This window comes from Bombus bifarius, unplaced genomic scaffold (genome assembly GCF_011952205.1).
Source record: "Bombus bifarius isolate JDL3187 unplaced genomic scaffold, Bbif_JDL3187 scf7180000007974, whole genome shotgun sequence".
Taxonomy (NCBI): domain Eukaryota; kingdom Metazoa; phylum Arthropoda; class Insecta; order Hymenoptera; family Apidae; genus Bombus; species Bombus bifarius.
This window is the reverse complement of record NW_022884360.1, coordinates 320,908-345,566: the sequence shown is the minus strand read 5'-3', so window position 1 is coordinate 345,566 and position 24,659 is coordinate 320,908. Positions and strand designations below refer to the sequence as shown.

Here is a 24,659-nt window from a genome sequence, read left to right as displayed (position 1 = left end):
GTTAAATAGCTTTCCGTTACCGCTCGCATTACTCGCCGACGTACTGAAACACTCTCCTCGACTCTCCCTTTCTCTTCGACTGTGTCGCACCAACCCTCGGTTCGCTGCTCGAATGAATAATGCGGTCGACGCACAGACCCGACCCTTAACCGGTCTCAGTCAGCCACTCTCCTGTTTCTGCTCTCTCTTTCTCTCTCTGTCACGCGCATGCACACACACACACACACACACACACACACACACACGGAGTCCAGTTGACCAGCGAAAATTTCCTCCAACGTTGTCCACCAGGCTTCTCGTGCGAGCTTCTCTGACGCTGGACTGGAAGGGATGAAAGGGAGAACGACGAAGGTAAAGGGAAAGGGAATGAGAAAGGATGGTTTCCTAGCAGCGACGAATTTAGACTTTACACTTTGCGTGTGCATGGCGGACGATTCATCCATAGCGAGGCGTGGGAAAAATAAACGTTAAAAATAGTGGACGTTTGGTTTGTAGAGTATCACGTTACGGAGGATTATGTTCGGATTAGCTTGGACAGCGATCGTTTCACGTGATATCGTAGGGCCTGCAATTTTGTTAGAATGCAGGGCAGTGTCCTGCAGTACCGACCGCGCTAAGTTCTTTCGTTGTATCCCTTGGTCAGATGTAAGTAGAAGAGTTGTACGTTATACAGTTACACGTATTCTGTGTTCGACGAGTATACTCGTCGTCGCTTACTTTCCGCGACACGTTTTAGGCACACGCTTTTCCAGGTTTCCCGACAGGTCGCGACAGCTACCTGGCTAACATTGGGAATGTCAACGTGTACGTTTAACGTGTCAAAACAGTGAAAACAATGGGATAAACAGTATGACTGAGAAATATGTTGCACAGGATTGTGTTCGTGTGTTCACTGAAATAACAGTGCTAGTATCTGGTGAAAATGGGGCAGAATTAATTTTGGTCGCTAGCGCGCACGACCTTCTCCTAAGGAATTGCTCAATTTCAGCACTATGCTAGTTCCCCTAAAATTGAATATTTTAATTTCGTGTGACTGTCTCGCAGAGGCCAGCTTAGGAGAAATTACAAAATTTGGATCAGCACTTTTGAACTTCGATCTGAAGATCAGGCTACCTACGATCAAACGTTCGTTAAATTTGCTACATTTTTGGCCTCATTGGTTAACAGGAAATTTCGAAATCGCGAGAAGACCGCGTGCTAAGGCAATTAATTCGCTGTTGATCAGTGTCATCTTCAGGACTTGGTCTATCTCGGCGTAGCTCTGTTTCACCGCTCGCTGCACAGCAAAATAAACTATCTCGACATCGCATGCTCCGTAACATGAATTCGAAAACGGGTTCATTATGGAGTCGTTTAAGAGGGACGTTCGAAGCAGCTGTATCCTGAAGGATAACGGGCTCGTAGAAGGTGGATTGCACCGTCGTGAACACGAAATTCTCCTGTAGAAGACAACGATATCGCGGTCGTAAAACATTTATGGATGGAGGCTGGACAGGGTCATAACAGTTTCATATCTTTTTCGCGGCATCTCTCTGGCCTGTTCTGTGAAACAGCGCGCGATTTACTTTGGCGGAAACGTTTCCGCTGTGTTTCACACCCTCTACTGTGCCACCAAACCTCTATGGAAGTTGCAACGATGGGAAAAAGAATTCACTCGGTTTCGTTCCGAGCAGAGTCTTCTTTTTTTGGAAATCGAATCGCAGGCTTCTGGGAACCGTGATTTTCACTCGCGATCCGTATTTTCGATTTCCATTAGGGCTGTATTGCCAACGTAGAGCGCTGCTGCCGCCTCCTAACATCTGTGCACAGTGCACACGTACAGGCGCATTGGGTACAGTGTACGTGACCCAATTGAAAAGTCGATACCTTAGAATTCAACGGAAGGAAAAGGCCCACACCCCTTTTCCCATCTCGTTCGTCTTCTTTCGCCTCGACATCGTCGTCGTGTGGTCCCTCCGCTGTCGTCGAACACGTTCCGCTTACGATGAAAGCCAGTCTCCCTGATCAGGATCCTATTCCCTGTCCTCGCTGTGTGCATCGCATATTTGCATAGTCGAATGAAAAAAAAAAGAAAAAAAGGAAAAAGAGGACAGGAAAATAAAGGAAAAAGAAACGTTACGCTTCGAACGGGAATTCTGCACTTTGAACGCTGGCTACGGTGATGATAAGGTGAAAGTTGGTTCACGCGAGAAAATTGTTGTAAGTGAAGATAATAGCTTTCTTTATCGTCGATTGGAAAATTTCTCTTTCCTCTCGCGACCTACGTTCTTGTAATTTCATTTTAAAGCTTACGCAGTATAGGTGAATCGAAGGTTGGTCGACCAGTTTGACGTTTTTGACGAGTATACTCGTCATAAAGAAATGACGATATTTCGCGTTACGACCAGCACTGTGGCTAATAAAACGAATAAATAAAACAATCGTTTCATTACGATTTAATTTTATATTATAACAGGTACATATACTTCTTGTTTGACGAGTATACTCGTCGTAGCTTACGTTTTGCCACACGATGCGAAAGATGGAAAATGAATTAGCATGGAGAATTTGTAGTTTCGATTTCGTTGTAAATTGTCACGTTAATTTGTCGCTTTTCGTGGTATTCTTCGGTTAAAAATCGATCAATATCGAGTTGTATTTTTGCCAGCATCCATTTTCGTTTCTATGTACGCTTCAATCTTCATTCTTGGCTTCAATCTTCGCTTCCATTCCAAGTGATAGATATTGTCACCTGAAAATTGATTAACATCCAGAGCACGCCAGTTTTTCCATTGTTGTAAATAAGAAGACATAAAACACTGTTCCAAGATTGTGTAATAAAAATTGACTTTGCAAGCAGGTGAGTAGTAAAAAACGATAACGCGTTTTACGACAATATCGTCCAACTATCGCCATCGTCTTGCCGTATTTTCCTTCGTCCTCGATAAAGACACTCGACTTGCGAGCTACGTGCGCCTATATCCACGTTTTCTTGATAAATTTCGCTTGATAAATACTTTGAGAGAAGCTCGCTGTGGAAATCAAACACGCGAACATATTTTTCTGTTCTTTGAAGAAAAGAAAACTTATACCTTTAATTAGTTCAGTATACTTTTCTATTACAAATTCATTCACTGGTTCTTCGATCGGTCAAGCTCAACCTCAACAATTATCACACAGGGTTTCTGTTAACAATTTTTTAGGTTTCTGGGTCGAATATGCCAAGGGAAAGCTGAAATCGGTACGGCTTCGATTATGCTATCGATTCGACAGCTGACTGGGTTATGGTTGCTAGCAATCTCGACGTTGGCAGTAGGAAAAGGGAACGCGTGCAAGCTGTTCAGAGCCGCTACTTGACCCGCAAACCTTGACCGAATCTCCAGCCGCCACTGTCTTGCCTGGCTTTCGAACGTTCCAGATGCTTGCAAGTTTGTCGAGCGTAGGCGAATACCGTGTCGTCGGTTATCGGACGTTTCCTCTCCATTGCGGCATCGGTCCGGCCAGGAAACGACACATTTCCTCCCACGACCGTTAATGTCCAAACGCAGCATCGATTCCTTACGACCTTGTACAATTTACCGGCTGTCGCGAGGCTGCAGAACGATCTTCCTACGACACCGTTCGAACTAGCTGAAATCCTGCATTTTTCGCGAAATTATGACGAAATTTTCACAGAACGAGGAATTTAGCCCGAGACGACTCCGACGAGATATCGTAAAACTCTTTATTTGTAGATTTTGTGGAAATATTCGAGACTTGCGTTCTATTCCTAAAATTTCGCCGAAATATCATGGGATTTCTGCTTTTGCTTGGCGTTCCGATAAAATATCGCCAAGTGCTCGATTTTTCCTACGATTTTTCATCGAAATATTACAGAATTCCTGCACTTTCTTAAAACCGTCAAATATTCCTCAATAGTGGTTTTTCTATTATCTCAAAGATTACTTTTATTAATCTCTTAAGTATACTATCCACCAGTTTATTCGAAGTATTTCGCTTCATAATCATATCGTATCATCCGTTTAATTCCGTTTTTAAGTTCATTTTGTATTTCCTATTTGTTTTCTACGTGTCGCTTTTGCTGACGGTAAACTCGTCCTGCAACAATTTGCCGTAGTGTGTGGATCGTTTTCAGGTCGATCACGCTAATAATTCCATTCGAAAATCTTGAAACCGTTTACGCAATGGCGGATGTACAAATGACAGAGCATTGCCCTCTTGGAAAATTCTTTTCGTCTGCTGTCTCGGTTACGAAAGACGATAATTCAGCGTGTAACATGGAGTCCTATTTTGTGGCGTGCACCGTGCGTTTCACAAAGGCAATTTCACCTGACTCATCCAAAGCTGATCAGTGGTTTCTCACTGGAAATATCGAAAAGACAATCCTGAAAGTGTGTGTTCAATCGTATCATAATTATTACCATAATTATTCACAGCGCTGTATTTTTACAAATATGGGGAAACTTGAGACTCGAACGAAATGCGTTAGAACCGCCCCATCTCTTTCGCAATTTCCCAAGGATTGGCTGCACGAGCGGTTGAAAAACTACGTTTGCCGGTGATAAGGATCGGTGGAAGCGCAGTCGATCCTTCCGGTAAATTTCCAGGCGCCACGGGACGAGTAATTACGCCGGCGACGGTACGGCGGCGGCGGCGGCGGACGCCGGGCGCAAACGCGATTTATCCCTCTCGTCCCTCTGTTTCGAGGTCCGCGAACGACCAGCCTTCGGTGCCTGGGACGCACGTATTATACGCGATGCCGCGTCGTAAATTTCATTTTGCCCAGGTCGATGTCTGATCGCGGCCGGTTGCGCTCGCGATGACGCATCGCGCGATAATGCGTGGCCGCAATTTCCTACGTATTTTCGGATAAAGTAATTCACACCGGGGCCCATCAGCGAGCATTACGCGGCTGCCGATACCCGATTACCCATAATCCGGCCGGTTCCAGCCGAATCCCTCACGAATCCTGAATTTTCCATGTAATTAATCGACGTGAAGTAACGAGTCGTAATTCGCGCTGCGTTGTATCGTGTCTGCAGCGGAATTCCGATTTTTAGAATCATTGCGTTGGCAACTAAGTGATTGCGGATTTTGTCATTAGCTGATATCGACAAAATCCGCAATCACTTAGTTGCCAATCCAATAATTCTGAAAATCGAAATTCCGCTACAGACACCGTATTTAGCACATCGGTTCTCCTCTATTGGGTCGGCAACTAAGTGATTGCGGATTTTCTCATTAACTGGTATTGACAACATCCGCAATCACTTAGTTGCCAACCCAATAGAAGGGAACTTTGGTGCTAAATAAGCGACACGTGCTCACCAAAGGAGAACAAATTTGGTCTTCCATTAATAAAAGAATAAATCCAAAGATAATAGAAGTTGAATCCCCCTGAAAGAAGAATTCCGCTGATAAATAAACAACATAAGGCTGCTAAAAGAGAAAAAAAGAAAAAGCGAAAGAAAAGAGGAAATTCCAAGGATAAAAAAGCTATTCAGAGCGCCATAAAGATGATTCTACCGATAAAAGGAACAAATAGGGTTGAAATTTATCAGGACCCCTTGGTCAGGATTGATTGATACGATCTATAGGATTTATTTCGCTGCCAATGTGCTTTGGTTAATAGTAATAGCGCGTTCGCACAAAGGAAACACGTAAAAGCAAGGGGAACGTGTAGGAGCACGAGGCAAATGGTTGCATGCACTGCGCTAAGCATTCCTTTGTTCTTGACGCGTGATTGACGCGGAATAGTCGATGATTTGCAGTCACTCTCGTGCCAAGATTACCCTGCAGCCGAGCGCGATGGATCATCTACACGATTGAGCCAGCTGCTTGGAACAGATGAGCACGTTCTACTTCGTAGGATGATGATGTTCCTACGTTTGACGTATCCGAGTCTGTTGAGAGACATCAGTCTCCTAATCTACTGTAACGCAGTGCCATTGAAAAATTATGTGTTACGTTATCGTCTCTGTTCGATTCGATCGAAAATCGCGTATGCTCGGCGACGAACGATCGCGTAGAGGACCGGAATCTTGGAAATTTGTCAAGAGAAACGTGGAAGAGTCGCGATTCTAGGATAAAAGTTGAAAGGCTACAGATTTGTAGAGAGATCGATAAATCCCTTACGAGCTGCGCAGGTAAAATCAAGTGACGAGTATACGCGTCGAAACATAGTAAATGCTACTATTATAAATCTGACGAAAAAAGTAAAGGAAAACTAGAAGCAGGTATTGCATTTTTATTCGATGAAAAATTGACGATTCGTCGTTGAAAATGGTGTTTATTATTAATAACTTGAACATTGCCAGAAAATAATAGAAGAAATGTCAGAAATTCGGTTGATCTCCGTGTGCTGGTTTTCAAGACAACGTACCACACAAAGTGGCACTTCGTAACGTGAGTCCTTACGGATTCCACTTTTTCGAAGGGGATTTGCTTTTGACGGTGTAGCTGCTATAAAGTCGCGTAAGCTGATATAAAAGGCAAAGAAATTCGGGGAATGACCGATATACGCGGCAAAGAGGATAATCAAATAATCAAACTTTTTTCTATAAAATACACGATAGATCCACTGAAAGTGTAAAGGAAACATGCCACTAAATGACTTCTTATAGTACTTTACTTCTTATAGTAAATGGTAATTTTTATTTCACACGACGAGTATATACGTCAACCGCGTCGAGATAAATCCAAATGACGTGTATATACGTCGAACGCAGTTAACTAGTTAAGCGAGAGTCCTAATAATAGTGGAAATGACCGGTCAATTACGGGAAACAAAAAGACGAGCATTTCAAGAGATGCTACTGTACATCTAGAAATTTGCAGGAATTTCTGTCGGTTCGTCTTTATCGAAATAATTCCAAGATGCAAGCGCAGTGCGATGCAGCGTAGCAGAACGAAATTACAATTTTATCGAGCGTTCTTGTCGAAGTAATTACTTGAAGAAAAACTCTACGTCTTTACTTTTGTATATCCGTGACCTGCACACCTCTGTTACGAAGAGAATAGAATTTAGTGAAACAAACAAATATTCTAAATAAACAGAGGTCCATATTATCGTGCCTTTGAATATAAATTACTTTTTGGGTTACAAGGTCTGAAAAGAAAGAAGCTATAAGTAGATTTCTATTGCTGTTTCTTGTAACCTTCAGCTACAGTTACAGGGTTAATTTTTTGCTAATGTCCTTTGTTATAAATATATGAAGCTGCTCACTGTCATAGCTTCTTCTGTTGTATTGTAACATTGGAAGAGCGAGGATCTGGATCAGCACACGCTATACCGTTACTTATACCGTTACTTGTTTCGATATATTTTTCTATTACAAATTAATCCACTCGTTCTTCTATCATTCAGTCAACTTGAAGAATTTTAAGTGCGTGATCTTTCGTCAAAATTACGTAGAACTTTCCTCGTTTAAATTTAAACAAATTTAACAACGAGCCAATTATACTGGGCCCAGCAATCTTTGGAGTTTGAAGGTTTTAGGAGGAAAATGCTTCTACTTCTCGTCTTCTTTAAGTTTCGTTGAAGAGTAAAACTGGAAATTTCAATTATCTAACTACTCGCCTTGTACTATATTTGGTTAGCCACTGCGAAACTTAACAACGTTTATTTGGAAACTTTCAGGTATTGCAATCTTGAAATGTGTAAAAGCAGAGCTTAAATGTTTGTAGAACGTAATTTTGTTAATACTACGTGCGCTGTAATTATCCTCTGCATGGAGAACATGTAAATAAAAATATGTGGTAAAGTAATAAACGAGGAATACGATATTTCGGTGTAATAATCCAGCATCAAATGAATCTTTGAACAGATGTAAATTATTTCTCGTTTTTCCACCTACTTCTACCACGAAATTTCCCATTTCCTTTGGTTTTCCTGCGCCAACTAACTCACGAATAATCGTAGAACGACTGCTTTCCATTTCAAACGCAATTCCTTCCGCTGTTTGTCGTGTATTATTTTCCGTAATATCGCTTAAAATATTATCGTCGCCAGTAATTGCCGACCTTTTCCACTTGGTTCATCTTCTAACGAGAAATCACCAGCTTCAAATTTCCCGGAGAATAAAACCCTACAACCGTTTCAACGTTAACGTAACCTGCCCCGAATACTAAATTTATAATTTCAACAATTTTTCTACTACCCTCTGTTACCTTCCGAACTAATATTCGAAAAATTCACCAGAATATTCATAACGAGTGGAAATTCAACAATTATATTCCTATCGTTCGTAGACACGCGACACAGGAAATTAAAATTAGAAAAGTTTCATTCGCCGATATAATTCTGACACGTCCGATGCAACGATTTATCGTACACTGCGTGTACCGATTCATCGACTTGAGGCGCGCGCATCCGCGTACCGATACGAAATAAAAAAAAAAAAAAAAAAAAAAAAGAAAAAATAGAGAAAACACGAGCGCGTGAGGCCAGTAGTTTCAGCGAAGATGTCGTCGGTAGTATTTTTCGATTACGGTAATATTGGTATCGGGGCCAGCCGGTTCGAGAGAGCGAAACGAGAGGGTCGATTTAAAAACTAACCAGAAAAGAATGAAATACAAGTGTAATTTGCAAGCTAGCCGGCCGGCAACGCGAAATTTAATGCAACGACGCGAGAAACAGAGACAGGGAGAATGGCGCGCGAATATTTTTTTTACTCCCCTTCGTCCGGCGGAAAAAATTCCTCTTCCATTCGCGTATGGAGGTGGAGCAAGAGGGAGGAAAGGGTTTCTTGAAATTAATATTTGCAGGAGCGAGCGCAAATAATTATCGCGCGTATTCCTGTCCCACGAGCTACGGTGAATTGAATTTCCCCCGCTTTTCCTTTGGCTGACCGCCAAACGACCAGCGGGAAATATTCCTCCCGCCCCCCTCCACCCACTCACTCTTTGGCAATTTAAAAAAAATGCAACTGCGATCCTTTAATTAAAAACACGGCTGACCGTCCGGCCAGCTTGTTTCGACGTATCATGCGAATGAGCCGGAATTTAATTAAAAGAAACTGTCTCTGCTCAGCGCAGAGCGCTGGTATTGCCGTTTGCATAGTCTTGAATAATCTAACAATCAGTGGACCAACTTGTTTCAGTCGGATATACATAGCAGATTTGGAAAGATTGTCGGTCGTGGGAATTTTGACGGTAGGAATTTTCGTAGCTGTTCGTTAGACCGAGTACTGTTTGCAGAAATAATTAGCGTTTCTGTTGTAATTAAGAACTGCGTTTTAATTAAGATTCGCGGCGCACCGCGTTCTTACAGTGCTCGACAATTTCCGTAAAACCGCTGTAATTTTTGGTGAAATCTAATAATTGGTCTGTTCCAATGACGAGTTCGTGTACGGTGGTATTTTGATGAGAAGATTGGAAAATGGACGTGTAGGTGGAAATGGTATTGATACCATTAGCGGAAGAAATTGAAGATGATGATCTGCTTTATCGACAGGACAACGCTGCGGTTCGAGCGTCGAAACACGCGAAGCGGTGGCTACATCTTAAAGATATCGATATTTTTGATCCGGCCAGGTTGTTCCCCACGTTTGAATATCATAGAAAATCTTTGGCGAATAACTGGGAGAAAAGTTTCTTCCAATTACAGAAGATATAATTGTATCGTGTTAACCAGTTAGCTGTTCGATAAAACGTAACCGATGACGAGTATATTCGTCAAACACAGATTATCTGTGGCTGTTATAACGTAGGATTAACTCGTGACGAGATGATCGTTTCATTTTTCAATTTTATTGCTGCAACTTACTGCAATTACTAAATTGCAGTTTAAACAGCAAATTGTAACTACGTTTTACGCATGACGAGTATACTCGTCGTAACATAATATTGCCATATTTTCGTGACGAATATACTCGTCGTAACACAGAATATTGCCACTTCTTCGTGACGAGTATACTCGTCGTAAAACACCTAACTGGTTAATCACGTGTCTCCATTTTTCACGTAACATTCTTCCGGAACCTATGTCTGCCATATTACACGAGAGGATAGCTGTATTTCTGTTATTTCTGTCGCGAGTCCAACCTAACGTCAAATCTAACGCGAACCAATCTGACCGATACAAACCTAACCTATACAAATATAATGAACGAGACATCTGCGTTTCTTATCGATATCCTGCGTCACTGTCGTGTCAAATGGAAAATACAGATGCCACGAGAGAAGCCATTTCATCGCTCGAATTCCTCTAAATGACACGTCCGTGGAAAGGAAGGTCTGCAGACCCCTAAAAATGAACCATTCGAGCGATACCAAAGTTCAGAATCCCGGCAGACGGATAAACGAAAAGATAGATAGCCGCAGAAAATAGGAGGCTGTCTGCTAGTCTCGGCTCTAATTTCGTTAAAGGCGCGTGAAGGCGAGGCGTAAGATCGATCGGGGGGACGAAAAGAAAGAGCCTGCCGGCGAATAATCCGCCGTTAAAAGACCGCCTCGATGGATTAGATGGGACGGGAGCCGAGCTTTTCGCTGTTTAATTAACGTCCCCGGGATTAACTCTGTTACAGGGAAGCTCGGATGATCAACGGATAATCGAGCCGGCCTTTCCGCCTCGAGGACCATCCCTTTCTCCTACCCTCCCTCTCTCTCTCTCTCTTCTCGTCGGATTGGTTGCCTGGGAATTCAATTTCCTACGGTAACATAGTCGAAAATATGAAATCTGCAGCCAGGGATTGTTGAAAGCCACCCTGGCGGAGTCTCGCTGCTCGAAACTCCGAACAAAAGTGAGATTTAGGGTCTTCCATGACGTATACGCGCCGCTACGGATTATTTCTAGCGTTGCCGAGGCTCAAGGTCAAGCTGCCGTTACTCTAAAACTCGTACTTCATTAGGGTTCAGCCTTCTGCTGACACGCAGCCACACTTGCCACACTTACGAGCGATGGCCTTGGTCGAGTAACACAGATTTCTTTCCTCGTGGATTCTTTTGCGACGATGCAGGTTAAGAACGTTAACTATTATTACAGTGGACTGCCGTCTAAGATTGCGAGTTCTTACAACGCCAGTTGCTTTAACGCGCCAAACGTATCGCGACACGCCAAGGAACAAAACACAGGAATTATCGACTTTTCAACTGATTCAAGAATTAGGTCTGTTTTGGTCGAGCATTGGATCGTTTTCGTCGTCGTTGCCGGTTTCTTATGTTACGTCTTTGTTCTGTTTTTTCACATTCTTCATATAACGCATCTCAGTTTCGATATTTCCCAGTGAGCAAGAAACGTCAATTCGCAAAAGTGTCTCAGCAAATATTCGATCGCGGCTAAAATGTGTTCAAGCTTCGCAGTAAACTGCTTGATCTACTCGTTTGCGCGTTCATTCTATGGTTTCGTGTCAATTTGCGAACACTCGGTGAATACGAATTGCGACACGGTGCTTTAGGTTTTAACGCCACCTTGCTAATTCGGAATATCAAGGAAAAACCTGCTGAGAGATGGGTGCTGTTCTGAATGTGAATTACGGCGAAGGCAAAAGAGGTGCAGTGTTTCATCCGTGCCAGATGTTGGGTACATTGCGAACGCGTCGATTATGACGCGGAAGCTGCTGCGACTGCTGCGAGTTAATTTTAGGAACCATACTGTGCATAAGAGCACATCACTGTGCTCGTGCTGCGACTTTTGTCCCATCGGTTCACAAGAGAAAATCGTTTTACCATCTACTCGCTTTTTAATTTCATACAGCGAAGATAAATCGGAATATCGCTGCTCCGTAACGCAATCCTTGCTTTATTTCCATTTTTTAATTACACCAAAGTTACAGATACCTTGCGCTTTCCGCCACTGCTGAGATTCTAAAGTATAAAAGTTTATTAGTCTGCCTATGATATTACGTAGTTTTATTCCTTCCTCTCGTTCTCTGCTGCAATTTCTTCTTCCTCTCAAACAAACTATATGCTTTGGTATTGGTATTTGGTATTCCAAGTACGCCGCGGCTCCTCTAATTATAAAATATTTATCATCTGAAACGTACTTTTGTCAGCAGCAATCTCAGCTCGCCGTATACTCGAATCTCGCTACTGCGATTTCTCAGAAATGTTCCAACAGTTCACAGGTTTTTACATGCAAGTAGATTTTATCTTGGAAACTTGCTCGTTCGTGGTCTAATACGATAATATCATTGTCCCGTAATACGAAGACAAGAAGAGGCAAAAATATCGGTAGCAAAGTGTCCTAATACGAAAACCTGAATCGTATTCTCTGAGTGGCTTCAAAGACCATAAATCGTTGGGAAAGTTCGTGTGCGCCACTTCCATCTCGCCACTCGTCCTGCTTCTTTTTCCTCCCCCTAATTGTTTTTATTCCAGTTGCTCTTCTACTCGAACCCCACACATCGTCTCAGCGAACATGCGATCTCGCTGGACTAGGACCGATCCTTTCCCTTTCGTCAACCCATTTACCGTTCCACGATCATCCCTCTTTGCCGAAGGATACCAAAGCGTCCTTGTGCCTCCTCCAACTAATGGTGATCGAATTGCTTTCGACTGTTCTCGAGGATTCCAGATCGACCGGAAGGGAATCAGTTCTTTTTCACGTCTAGAATCCGAGCTTTTAGAGCTCTGGTGTAATAACAGCGAATCCAGATCATCCATCTGGTTTAATTTATTAAAACACGTATAAACAATCTTCAATGGGATTTTCAGGATGGAATACTCGGTCATTCGCAGTATTCGAGTAGCTTTCCGCTAGAGAAAAATTAGACCACAAGGGTTCGATGAATTTAAAATGTAGAACTTTTTAAATACTTTTTATTGCAAATCAGGTTGGAAATGGGGATATTTTGGTAATATCCTGATGAGTAATCGTCTGAAGGGTCCTGTGGCAATTAATCGACGATCAGACTTTGAGAGATCAATAGCCACTCGGCTAAGATTTTTCAGAAGTTTGAGATGCTCGATATTTAAAATGCAGGATTCTTAAAATATTTTTTATTGCAAATTAGGTTGGAAATGGAGTATATATTGTGGTAACACCTTAATGAGTAATTGTCTGAAGGGTCCTGTGGCAATTAATCGACGACCAGACTTTGGCAGATCAATAGCCACTCGGCTAAGATTTTTTAGAACAGTTGAGGTGCTCGAACCTCGATAACCACTTGGCCAATTTATTCGAACGGTAGCAAGTAGCATCGGGCTTCTTCTTCCTCTAAATCAGTTTAGTAGTCAATGAGCACTTGGCCGACGGTTTTTCGCAGTAATCAGCCACGCTTGCCTTCCAAGGCTTTTATCCGCTCGACACCTGGCCGAAGCCCTCGAGTAGTCGGATAAGTCAACTTCCAGCCAATGGCCACTTGGCCAATATTTTCCGAAGCCGTTGGGCTTCGGTTTCTCACCAGCTTTTATCCACTCAACGCCTGCTCAGAAGCTTCACGCTTAAGTCAGTCTTTAACCTGTGTTTCCTAGATCAATTACAGCGGAGCCTCGGTAACTCGAACCTCAGAGGAACCAGGCCAACATCTTCGAAGGTTCGTCAAAATTTTCGAAGAAAACAGGTTCGACGAACGAAAATTCGACGCGTAGAAGCTTCGCGTTCATCTTTTCGGGAAGCGTCAGTACTTTAATCAATTTTGAAAAATGTGATTCTCAATTTCACTTGATCTGACTTTTCAACGAGTGATCACTGAAAGCGAGGCGTTAACGTTGCCCGGAACACGACAGTGAGAGAATTTCAAAGGCGCTGTAGGCGTGAAGCCTTCTTCGCTCGTACCTGGTCGCGTTTTCGTTATCGACCAAGGTATCACGTCGAGGCAATTACGACGATAAAGCCGTCGTTTAATTTAACGCGCGAACAGCACACAGCCAACAACCGCCTGAACCAAAATGATCATCGATTCTCGACAAATATTCGCCTTTATAGGTCCGGATCTTCTGCCCTGTCCAACCGCAACATCGCTTCTATCAAATTTCCGTCTTTCCATTCGATATCGTTCTTTTTCTAAAAATCAGAAACTACACAAATTTCGCCAGGAAAGTCTGTCAGAGTTCGAAAATTAGTTTTTTCCGGCAACAAAAAACAATTCTACAATCTCGCCGCGTTACTCGCCATCACAACGGATGACTTACAACTTGTTAGCTTCCCTACACCGTAATAGTATACCTTTCAGTGTGTGCGTGTATGTGAGGTGTATAGGACGTGGTAGGTGCTAAAGAAACACTCGGAGACGTTTGAACAGTATATTTATTAATACTTCTCGCTTTCGACACTTTACATAGAGCTCGCGATCACAATTGACGATTCGCACTTGGTGGTTACAACTCGACCGATAGACGATAAGTTAAGGTAGCGATTGAGCAGAGAGCGCGGTAGAAGTTAAGATGCTGACTGTTCAAGATACGTCGAGGTACTCTCTTTCTGTCACGATGATGCTGCGAAGGAGAACTGTACCAGACCATCGGATTCGTTAAGGGGGTATTCCAGTCTGGAGGCACGAATTTCGGGCGGTTTTTGAAGCTCTGTACAAACGAAACAAAAAATATTGTTACTATCCGTTTTCTTATCATTTGTTTGTTGATATTTTAAGATTACATAAAAAATTAACCGAAAAAACTCACAAAGTTATGAGCTGGCAAAGTGGGAGGTCCAAAAAAGAACGGGAGGTTCAACCCCTCCGGTCATCTGAAACAAAAAAGCCGAACGGATTCTTAATTAACATAGATGCCGCTATAGCATAAACCTTAGAAAAGTCAAAAAAAGATTTTTTCGTGAAATGGCGGCCGTTTGAAAAAGAAAACTAGAATGAAAGATGTTCGTTCGTTTGAAGGACTTTAGCTAGACTTAGGCTAGTTCAAATGTGCTATGAAAATATTTCGACATCTGGCAATCATCTTGTCCGAGGCATAGAATCTTTGTGTAGCGAGCCACGGGACAGAAACCATTGGAAGGTTTGTGTCGAGTACCGCTATATATGTGTTATGTGTGTATGTGTGTGTGTGTGTGTGATTGTTAAGGAACCCATTGCAGCAAGCAGTGAATTAGTAGACGAGTGGCAGTAACCGTTCTGTCATTAACCACGTGGTTCAGAGTCGTTAATAACCGGAGCTCGCACTTTCTTATCGTTCGTCGTAAATTCCATGACTCGTTGAAATCGATGCTAGTCGGTAGTATCGTGGTGGAAAGTCGTTCAGCCGAATGTTACTCCCTCGTGCCTGCTTATCGGCCAGCCGATGATTAATTATTAATTAAAAAGCGCCAGGTAACGCGTGACAGCAGCATAAAAATCGAGCGTCCGGCCGATTTTCATTGGCGGTTCGACGAGGTGGTTGGCAAATTTGCATATTATCGCGGTTCCTCGTCTGCTTATCGAACAACACGATAGTTCCATGTACGTAACTGATTTGTCTCTGTGTTTCTGTTACAGCCGTCGTGGATGCGCAGCCGGGAATACTGGGACGACAGCTTCGAGACTCGTTACGTGGTGCTCAGGAAAGATCCGACGAGGCCGCCATTGAAGGTAATTATGCCATCGTTAACGTTATCGCTTGTCAACCGTTTGCGCGCGCGCTATCGTCACCGCCCGATTCTATTTTACGCGCGGAGATTCTGCATTTTCTGCGACTGAGAATATCAACGAGCATGGAAACACGAATTCTTAATGAGCGACGGAGGAAAGGAAAAGGGAGAAAAGAACACCAGGAAGCGTGAGAAAGCAGCGTTTAACACTGCAACTACCACACTAGTCAAATTGACTGGTTTTACAATTTTATTTTAAAATTTCTATTTCATGTTGTATCTTCTTCCGCGATGATATAACGACTTTTGCAACGATAACTAAAAGAATAATATAACGAATTTTATTTTGTTTTTTATGTATTCAAACTGAAAATAATGTTGTGTTAAGGCTACTTGTGCCAATAGCAGTGAAAATGACCGGTACTTGTCAAAGTGTACAGGAGTCCTGTAATCGTCCGTTTATCGAACCCCAATTAACCGGTTTCCTCGTTTTCTACAACTTGCCACGCGTTTTTCAAATTTTGACCGCGTATCACTCGATACGACGATATCAGTTATCAGGAAAATGCAGGATCGAACGCTGGATCGCTAGATGCTAACGCTGGAAATACCACAGCAGTCGAAATGACTGCCTCTACGATTTTATAAATGTGTCAACCCTCGTTCAGGGATCCCAGATGGAAGACACTTTTCGTGACTGTCAAAAAGCGTGAAAAAAACAGCCTTCCGAAGGATCACGCGAATTTTTCTACCGTTAAAAATCCTGCAATTGTACCAGTGTAATATATAGGAGAAGCGTGGATGTGCTTTAGGTGTGTGCAGCTCTGCCCATGTCGCGGTTTTCCAGCAAACCTTTGTGCAGCGATTCCCTTGACCAGCGGTTCCCTTGGCCCTTGACGCTAATGGGAATGTTTCATTAAAACTCACGTGGTCGGGAGAGAAAACTCCAGGCGCTTGCTCGTCCGAGAATTTTCAATATTTAGCCTCATAGCTCGTTTATTTATTCGACCGGATAAAACTCCCTGGTTTTTTCACCGGAGCGGCTCGAGTGCTCGATAATGAATCTCCGGCTCGGTCGATAAGTTGCGCCTTTCGCGATGTTCGCTGAAAACTGTGGATCGTCAAGCTTGTTGAATACCGCGGTGAATGCACGAAGCGGATTTGGCCGGACGCTTGTAATCTGCAAGAAGCTTTCTTCTCTGTTCGATTGCTGTTTTTCTAACGTGGAATAACCGCGCAAAATTTATTCACCTAAATGTCAACGATCGTCAATTCACGGTAAGTCGTATGATCGTAACGAAAGAAAAGTAAGAAAGAAAATTTATGACGTCGTTTTCAGCTCCTGTACTCCGACACGAGTAACTCGTTTCGCGTAAATTCGGACGATCGTGGATCTTGAAGAAGAGTCAGTTTGCTATGGCGAAATCACAGAATGCGTATCCGATCAGCCAGAGGCGAAACACAGATTAGAGGGTTGGAAGGGTTGAACGCAGCGGAGAAGAATGAACACGATGCGACGATAATCTGATCTGTGTAATGAAGCGGTAGGAAAGCAACGCGGCGGATGGAAAGGTGCGTTTACAACGCAGGCCTGGGCCAAGCTCAGCACACGGATCGTACGTGCTCAGTAACGGAGCCTCAAGGCGGATCCGCGCGGCGAGCAACTTCGTTAACGAATCTGCGAAATGCCTCGGATGCATCGGCTTAATTAGCTCGCGAACGTGAATGCCAGGCTGCCGTTGCCAGGCGCGACCGGAAGTGAAAGGTGAACCTCCCCGTACGAAGTTGCTGCTCGATCGGTTCGATGCACCGCCGATACGCCGTCACGTCTGCTCGTTAGGATGAAACATATCCCCGTGCCATGATGAATTTCAATGTTCGCTGAAAAAGAGCAAAAATCCGGCGATTTTTTCATCGCGGCAAACAAGATCCATCGTTTCTATGGAATATTCAAGTTAGGCGCTCTCGTGCGCTTCCGAATTTACAATCTGGAGCTTTCGTTTCGGATTTTCGATAAAAATTCTACGCTAACGTATCATTTGTTCACAAATGAAGTTACAGAATGTAATAGTCAAGTCGTGCAGTTATAGAGAGTCATAGCCAAGTCGTGCAGTCACAGAGAGTCATAGTCAAGTCGTGCGGTCACAGAGAATCAATCGAATCATGCAGTCACAGGGACACGATTTTTGAAACTACCTGTAGACGTTTAGTTTCTCGGTACGTCGAATAGGAGAAAAGGGAATGGAATCGAGTGGTAGCCTCTGAATAAAAAAAAAAGAAGAAAAAGAAAAAACGTTTCAACTAGCACGAAACTGGATTTGGTTGGAGAAAATTCAATCAGGCTCACAGTTCCGCGATCTCCTGGTACGGAATCGCAAATCAAAGAGGTCGACAGATGGAAGACGTCGATCGGTGGTGTTCGTCGTCTATGCGGTGAATTTTTCTCCACGATATTATCCTCTCAGTTTTACCTTGTGGGTTATCTATGCCCGGAAGAAAAGCACTATAACCTTGTTAGGCAAGATTGCAGAATATTGGCGTGTTTATGACGCTACGGTACCGTGAATGGACGACATCGAGTACCGAACATATCTTACCATATCCGTACACGTATTCTTATATCGTGCTATGCGAGGCAACTTTTCAGTTTCAAAAAAATTGCACCGAAAAAAAAAATCTGAACACGAGAATTTCTTCCTAAAAAATCCTACGATATAAAACCTGTTCTATCTAAAATTCCTGATTCGGACATCGATTAAAAAAAGAACGCTGAAACAACGGAGAAGAATTTCCATATTAAGTCGGTGTATTCAGCTGAACGAGAAGCAGTTGAAATGACGACAAAATGGCCACTGGTGGGTATTAAAATGGCGGTGCAGTAATTCGAACGATGGAATCGGCAAACAAGCGTGGAAATCGCGGAGCAGAGACGAAGAACGGAAGGAAGGATAAGCAGAATGGGAAGTGGAAGGTGCGTCGGATGCATTCCACGACTAGATCGGCATTGTTGTGCGCGTTTTCGAAAAGGCCACCGCCCACCATTGTACCTGGCCGACAATGGCCTGATGAGCCAGTATTGTCGAACTTGTCGAACTCCGGCACGATGAAAGGGCCGAGGGGAAGCCGCGTCCGAAGTCCCCCGGCAAGTACGTGCCTCCTGGGACTCGATGAAATCGCTTTCGTCCGGGAACCACTTCCGTCCAAATATTTGTTCCGTCATTCCAACTCCGTACTTTCGATCCAACAATTATTAATCCTGTTTTTCTTCTGAGCTGTTGGGCCCTCTGCTACCAGCATCCATAATTCTCCACAAGGGAAACAGTGGCCAGATTGGACCGAGTACTTCTGAAACATTCAGTCGATTGTTATTCGGTTAGGAAGCTTGCGGATCGATGGGGAATGGGTTTGATAGTATCATTTGGTCTGCGGTCGATTTATACTGAGTCGCAACTCCAAGTCTTCTGATGCTTCTCGAGAGATTAGATTCGGGTTAGGTTAGAAAGATTGGATTGGATGTTGAGGCCAGGACAACGATTGTTTATTCTTCTTGAAGATGCCAGTGGATAAATTGGACCAGGTATTTCTCAATAATATAGCTGAATGCTGTTAAGCTGTTTTCATCGAATCTCCTGACGATATGATTCCGATGAAATAATATCGAAGGCGAATCTGTCCTAAGCAGCTGTCCGCATCCTCGAGGTTCGGATGGATGAGAACGTTCTTCCCAGCTAATGAGCTTCTGCTTAAACTTTCTTTTCCTATCGATTGACTAAAGTACACACCGGAATCGCGAAGACAGGAAGGAAACGGTGATCGCTTGAAAACGAACTGGCTTTTGGTTCTCACGAAGGGACGCATTAGACTAGGGAAGAAGTTGCGCCAAGTTTGCAAGTTGCCAGGCCGGAAATTAACCTGCACAGCTCGTGATGCACTTTTGGCGGCGACTTCTCCTTTGAGAGTGGCGTAGAAACCTGGATATAAAGTCGTCAGAGTGCGTGACTCCTGGGACATGTTTCCGGCAGTTGCAATTCTCTAATTTATGATAACAACCTATGTACACAGTGTCCAATTAATCTTCCAATTCCTCAAGAAAAATTAAGCTTCGTAAGCTAAATTTGGATCAAATTACGATTAGAGTATTTCCCACGAGAACACCAATATCTAAGGAATTCTATCGTTCGACATGATTGACGTAAAGCGCTAAACACGTAGCAGTGGAGAGAGACATGATAGGTGAAGGTAAACAGCATTCGAGATACGAGATACGTTTAGGTCGTAAGAGACGTCCTCGTAAAAAGTACGTCTGCTCTGGTAAAATGTTGGTGTGGTTGCCTATCGCGACTGGGGAAATGTAATGGAACGGTCACGAGTCGCTTGTCGTCCTCTACTTACCCTCTTCCACCCTTTAACTCTCTCCGCGTTGCTTCTTTTCCTTTCCGGCGAGAACTACCGCCAGCCAGCTCGCTTATTAACGTTATTTATTCACATAATAGCAGTGCTTTCTTATGCATACAGGATAGCAGTGTAACAGGAAGAAAAAAAAAGAAGGAAGAAAGGTGAGACGCTAAGAGCACAAAAATTAGGTGCCATGGAACCGGTGTAAAGCACGAAAAACGTGTTAGCGTTGGAGTACTGATTGAAAAAAATAAATCAAACTGCATGCAATTGTCTGTAGAGAGAAGGTCAACCGCTGACAGCTTTCGTATTTAAAACTGTCCATTCCATTTAGAGGACGACGATTCGAAGAAGTAGCCGGCAAAGTTATCGGGAAACTGAACGATCGAACGGATCATACTAGCTGAGAAGAGGAGATCAATGAAGAGTGAAGGGGCAGGGGTGTATTAAAGGGGCGCAGTGATCCGGGCCACGATCGTCTCATGCATACGAATAAGCCTTCCTTGATATCTCCCGTGGCGGTTTCCGGTAGTAGCCGGCTTATTAAACGCTCTGGATGATCGATCTGTAATTAACTCTCGTCTTCGGGAACGACAATTCGACAGTTGGCACGAACCTACTGGAATATCAATTTAGAGAAGTTCCACTATTCTCACCTATTTCTTGCTTATTGACAGTAGAGGATCGTTCGATAGCTTCTCGATACGGATAAAATAAAATAAAATAAAATGAATGGATCTGGTGAATCTCATAGAATCCGATTCAAATCATCGATCCAGCTGAAATGAAGGGGGTGGGAGGGGGTCGGTCCGGTCGGTCGAGTAATAAACGGGGGCGCATAACAGGGATTTGTCAGTGACCTATGCACAGTTTAACGTGCCGCGGCTTCCACGCTGATTATGAGCGAATGGATATCGGTTTATTGTAATCCTTTGTGGCAGCGGTTCTCAATCAGAAGCCGAGCGAGGTATCTTCTTTTTCCCATCATGACCGAGCGAAACGGGTCGCTGTGTGAAAGATCAAACAAGCGGCGCGTTAAATATTCATAAAAGAGAGGCTGTGAAAGCCGATGGGTAGAGGAGAATGACGGGAAAAATTGAAGCGTCGGTGCCGACCGGTATGAATTTTCATTAACGCGAACTTTCGGCCCGGCCGAAAATCAAATTGACTTCGACGAATTTCAAATGCAATTTCGAATCTCCACTGAAATCTGCATGCTCCACGCTGCAACCAACAAAGTCGCCGCGTTAATCGTCGTATTAGTTACGAAAAAGTTAGGTTAACCTAGGTGTCGCTCGTGCAATCCCCTAGAATGTAGCTTCCCCTAGGGAGATTGAATTATCTGTGTACGTAGACCGGAGGAAAGGCAATTTTTCTTGAAATTTCCCCGTTCCACGTGGTAGACAATGAACAACAATCAAGCCAACCAGGCTTACGGCTGAATGAGCCAATGGTAAATCGTAATGAGTCCTGCAAATTGTTTTACGAGCGATGCTGGCTGGCGTGCGGCTACATTACAGGCTCGACCCAGCGGTGTATCAATTACGAAATAATGTCGTTATCGTGGCGAGCCTGGAACGGCCTAATTAACGAATTTCTGCTTCGAACTCGTCGATCACGACTGGTTGAGAACCACTATCTGGCTATTTCAGTTAGGAATTCGTTAAGTCCTGCCATGGATCAGAACGGTCCGACTCATTTTGATCGGAATATGTATATATGCATATTTAATATATAATATTTTCAGCAAATATAGCGATACATTTAATTGCGACAATGGAGAAGCTAATATCGTGACTCTTGTTGCAGTTACATAACCTAAAAACTGATCGTTTCGGTCTTCGCTTGTAAATACGATCTGTTAGCCAGGATTCAGCTGCGTTAGCCGATAAACGAATTCAAACTCCATGAAATTGCAGACCTTCTGACGTTTCGCGTTCAAATGAAAGTTAGAATTGCTGTGGGAACTTCTTTTTGACCTATGAAGATTTACGGACAGATAGTAAGAGTGTATTTTTTGTCGTTTCAGGTGATCCTGGTGCCCCACAGTCATACAGATCCAGGATGGTTGAAAACGTTCGAGCAGTATTTCCACAGCTCCACCAGGAGCATCTTGAACAACATGGTGTCGAAGCTTCAGCAGTGGCCCAACATGACTTTCATCTGGAGCGAAGTGTCCTTTTTGTCACTTTGGTGGGAAAGGTGAGTAACATGGGAACACGTGATAGAGGGGATTGGAACAGAGTAGAATACATGAATACAAATGGTAAAAATCACATACGCGGTAAAAGAGAGTATAGTGAGATGCTGTAGACGAAGGGTAGCTCTTCCTCTGATCGACGACAGTCGTCATTTTTCAACAACATCTTCGGCAATTCTCGCCACATGTCCCACTCAGCAGGATTTACCATATTTTATTTACCATAATACGAGTACAAACGCGTATACAAAAATATTCCACAATAACAATCTACATGCCATCCATCAGAAACAGTATAAACGCACCAAAATTGTCGTCAGTAGATGCAATGGAAATGGGCTTATTTTCTGCAGTATCGTTCTTGTCTCTAGTCGTTCGATTGCCCCGGCCACAATGCTCATCGGTAACATCGCTTTTTATGCCCACGTTAGGAGTTGGCGTTGTACGTGGCTCGCGAAGACGACAGTCGTAAAGGGCGCCATTAGGGGCGGTCGATGGCGGCTGAGATGGCCTAGCTTGAAAGAGCAGTTAAAGCATCCCCTTACGATGGATGGAATATCCGCTAGAATCTTCCTGTGCTTCTCTTTTTTTTTTTTTTTTTTTTAACGATCGAAAGAGAATCCAGGGATAAAGATGAGGAAGTATCGCGAGTATAAAAGGGAATCGCGAAAGGACAATGAGATGAGATCCCCACCTACCACTGCTATAGAAGAACTTCTTTATGAAATTGACGGTGGATCGAATTCTGTCCAGCACCGGCTGGGACAAGGGATCATTTCCGATTCAGGGAAACGGAAATCGTGTGGATAGCGATCCAGGAAAACGGAAATCGCCTCGATACCGATCCCCGGCTATCGTTCCGTAAGAGGATCACGTGGAAAGGGGAATAGATTTCCGTGGACTTAGCTCGGCGACCGTGTGTTCGCGTGTCGTGAGCTTCTTCCTGAAACGAGGCTGTCATAAAATGGCCCATTAGAACGAGAAACGGCAGCGTCATGGTGCTTCGGGTTTAGGTAATATCCGGCGGATCGAAAACCACCTCCTTCCTTAACAACCTGCAACGCCACGACTGAGAACGAGCCTCTTTTGTACTATACTGTGTAGCAGGAATTGTTGGGTCGTTGCAGCAGAGGAGTTCTTGTTTCCTCGTGAGCCAGCGTGAATTTGAGCTTAATGCGAAGTTCTGAAGAGGAGATTTCGTATAATTAGTAAGTCTGAGTAGTAGGAGAAAAGGGAGGAAAAGGCGAGACACCGAGGGTAATTGGCTGGGATAGGTCAGAGCGTGTTTGACTGTCTCCTGGCTGACTCGGGTTTCGAATTCCCACGGACTTGGATCGATTTTCACCTGGCGAGAAATTATTTTCACTTGCTTCCCATTTTACTATATCCCTAGTGCACTCTACAGGTGAAAGAATTTTATAACCACTGAAAAGTACTGAAAAGTGGTCAAAGTATTTGATCAATGTATGTGAAAATGGAAGTTGAAAGTACGTAGTGTACTCAAGAAGATGGAAATGCAACCAATGGGATTTGAACTTGAAATGCATGTTTCTCTCCACTAGTGAGTCTCTCTGACTGAAAGCTTCGTAGTATTCTACATAGCGAAGGTCCGTGATACTTTTAAAGGTACTTCTAGATTCTCTGCTTCCCCGAGGATCAATCCGTGTACGAAGTGTTAACCGGAAAACCTAAAGACGTCTTGGTGCAAATTGACGACTTCCTCGGCATTTGGGTTATCGAAGAGCGGAAACGGCAGTGGAACGGAATTTGTTGGTGGTTTACGGACCGACGTGAACCGCAAGGAGGCGGCCATTGCGGCCTGCGTGGGATCACGTAAATCCCAGACCCACTGGAATGCGCCCCGGCTATAAATATGATTTGTATCACGGATTGTATCGTGCGAAATTACAAGTTGCGGCGTAACACGTTACACCCCTCCCCCGTTATCTGCGATGTAACTTACAATTACTTGACCTGTATATCAGCTGCACGTTGTAAGGCATTCGTGCTTAACCTCCTTAGATAGTGAATTATACTTCCAGGAATGTCTTTGCAGTTCTACAACCCTAGAAACATTCGCTTCCTTCGAAGTTAATTTAACGTCTGGCAGTATAACCTGAAAAGTGATTGATAACCACTCGCAAACTATTGTAAAATCTAGATAAACTTGAAACTATGCATAGAGATTCGTATACGTTATCAGATTCGAAATGTACTAAAGCGCAAAAGTGCTGACTGCATCAGAGATGCGAAAGCAGCTATGTTCTCGACGTGCAAATTTTCGAAGTTGAGGATGGGGTGGATCGTGAAATTTAGTTGGATCTGATCATCGTGTAGACTTCATGACCTTAACCTAAAACGAGAGAAAAGCTGCAGAAGATTTTGCAGAAGCAATGCGAGATTTGTGGCGGTTTTATGGCAGACATAAACGTTCTAACGAGGGAGCTGAGCTCTCACGGGAGTATTAAGCCCGGTAGGCAATACTTCTCCCGATCGATCATGAATTCTGACGTTAGTCGACGTTGAACCATCGATTTCGACTCACGAACAACATAAATATCGTCCATAAATCGATCGATCTACGTTTGGAAATTTTCAGGTTAGGATGCTAGAAATACATATTCA

At 43.5% G+C, this 24,659-nt stretch overlaps 1 protein-coding gene across 6 annotated transcripts in view; it reads left to right on the top strand.

Annotated features, from left to right (window-relative positions):
- The window catches only part of LOC117216919 (alpha-mannosidase 2), a 151,103-nt gene that overhangs the window by 109,529 nt on the left and 16,915 nt on the right, over positions 1-24,659 (top strand). For all 6 annotated transcript variants that reach the window (XM_033464090.1, XM_033464093.1, XM_033464092.1 and 3 more), the window contains 2 exons: positions 15,348-15,440; positions 21,864-22,036. In XM_033464090.1, coding sequence (XP_033319981.1) covers positions 15,348-15,440; positions 21,864-22,036 — 266 coding nt within the window. The remainder of the gene's footprint in view (positions 1-15,347; positions 15,441-21,863; positions 22,037-24,659) is intronic.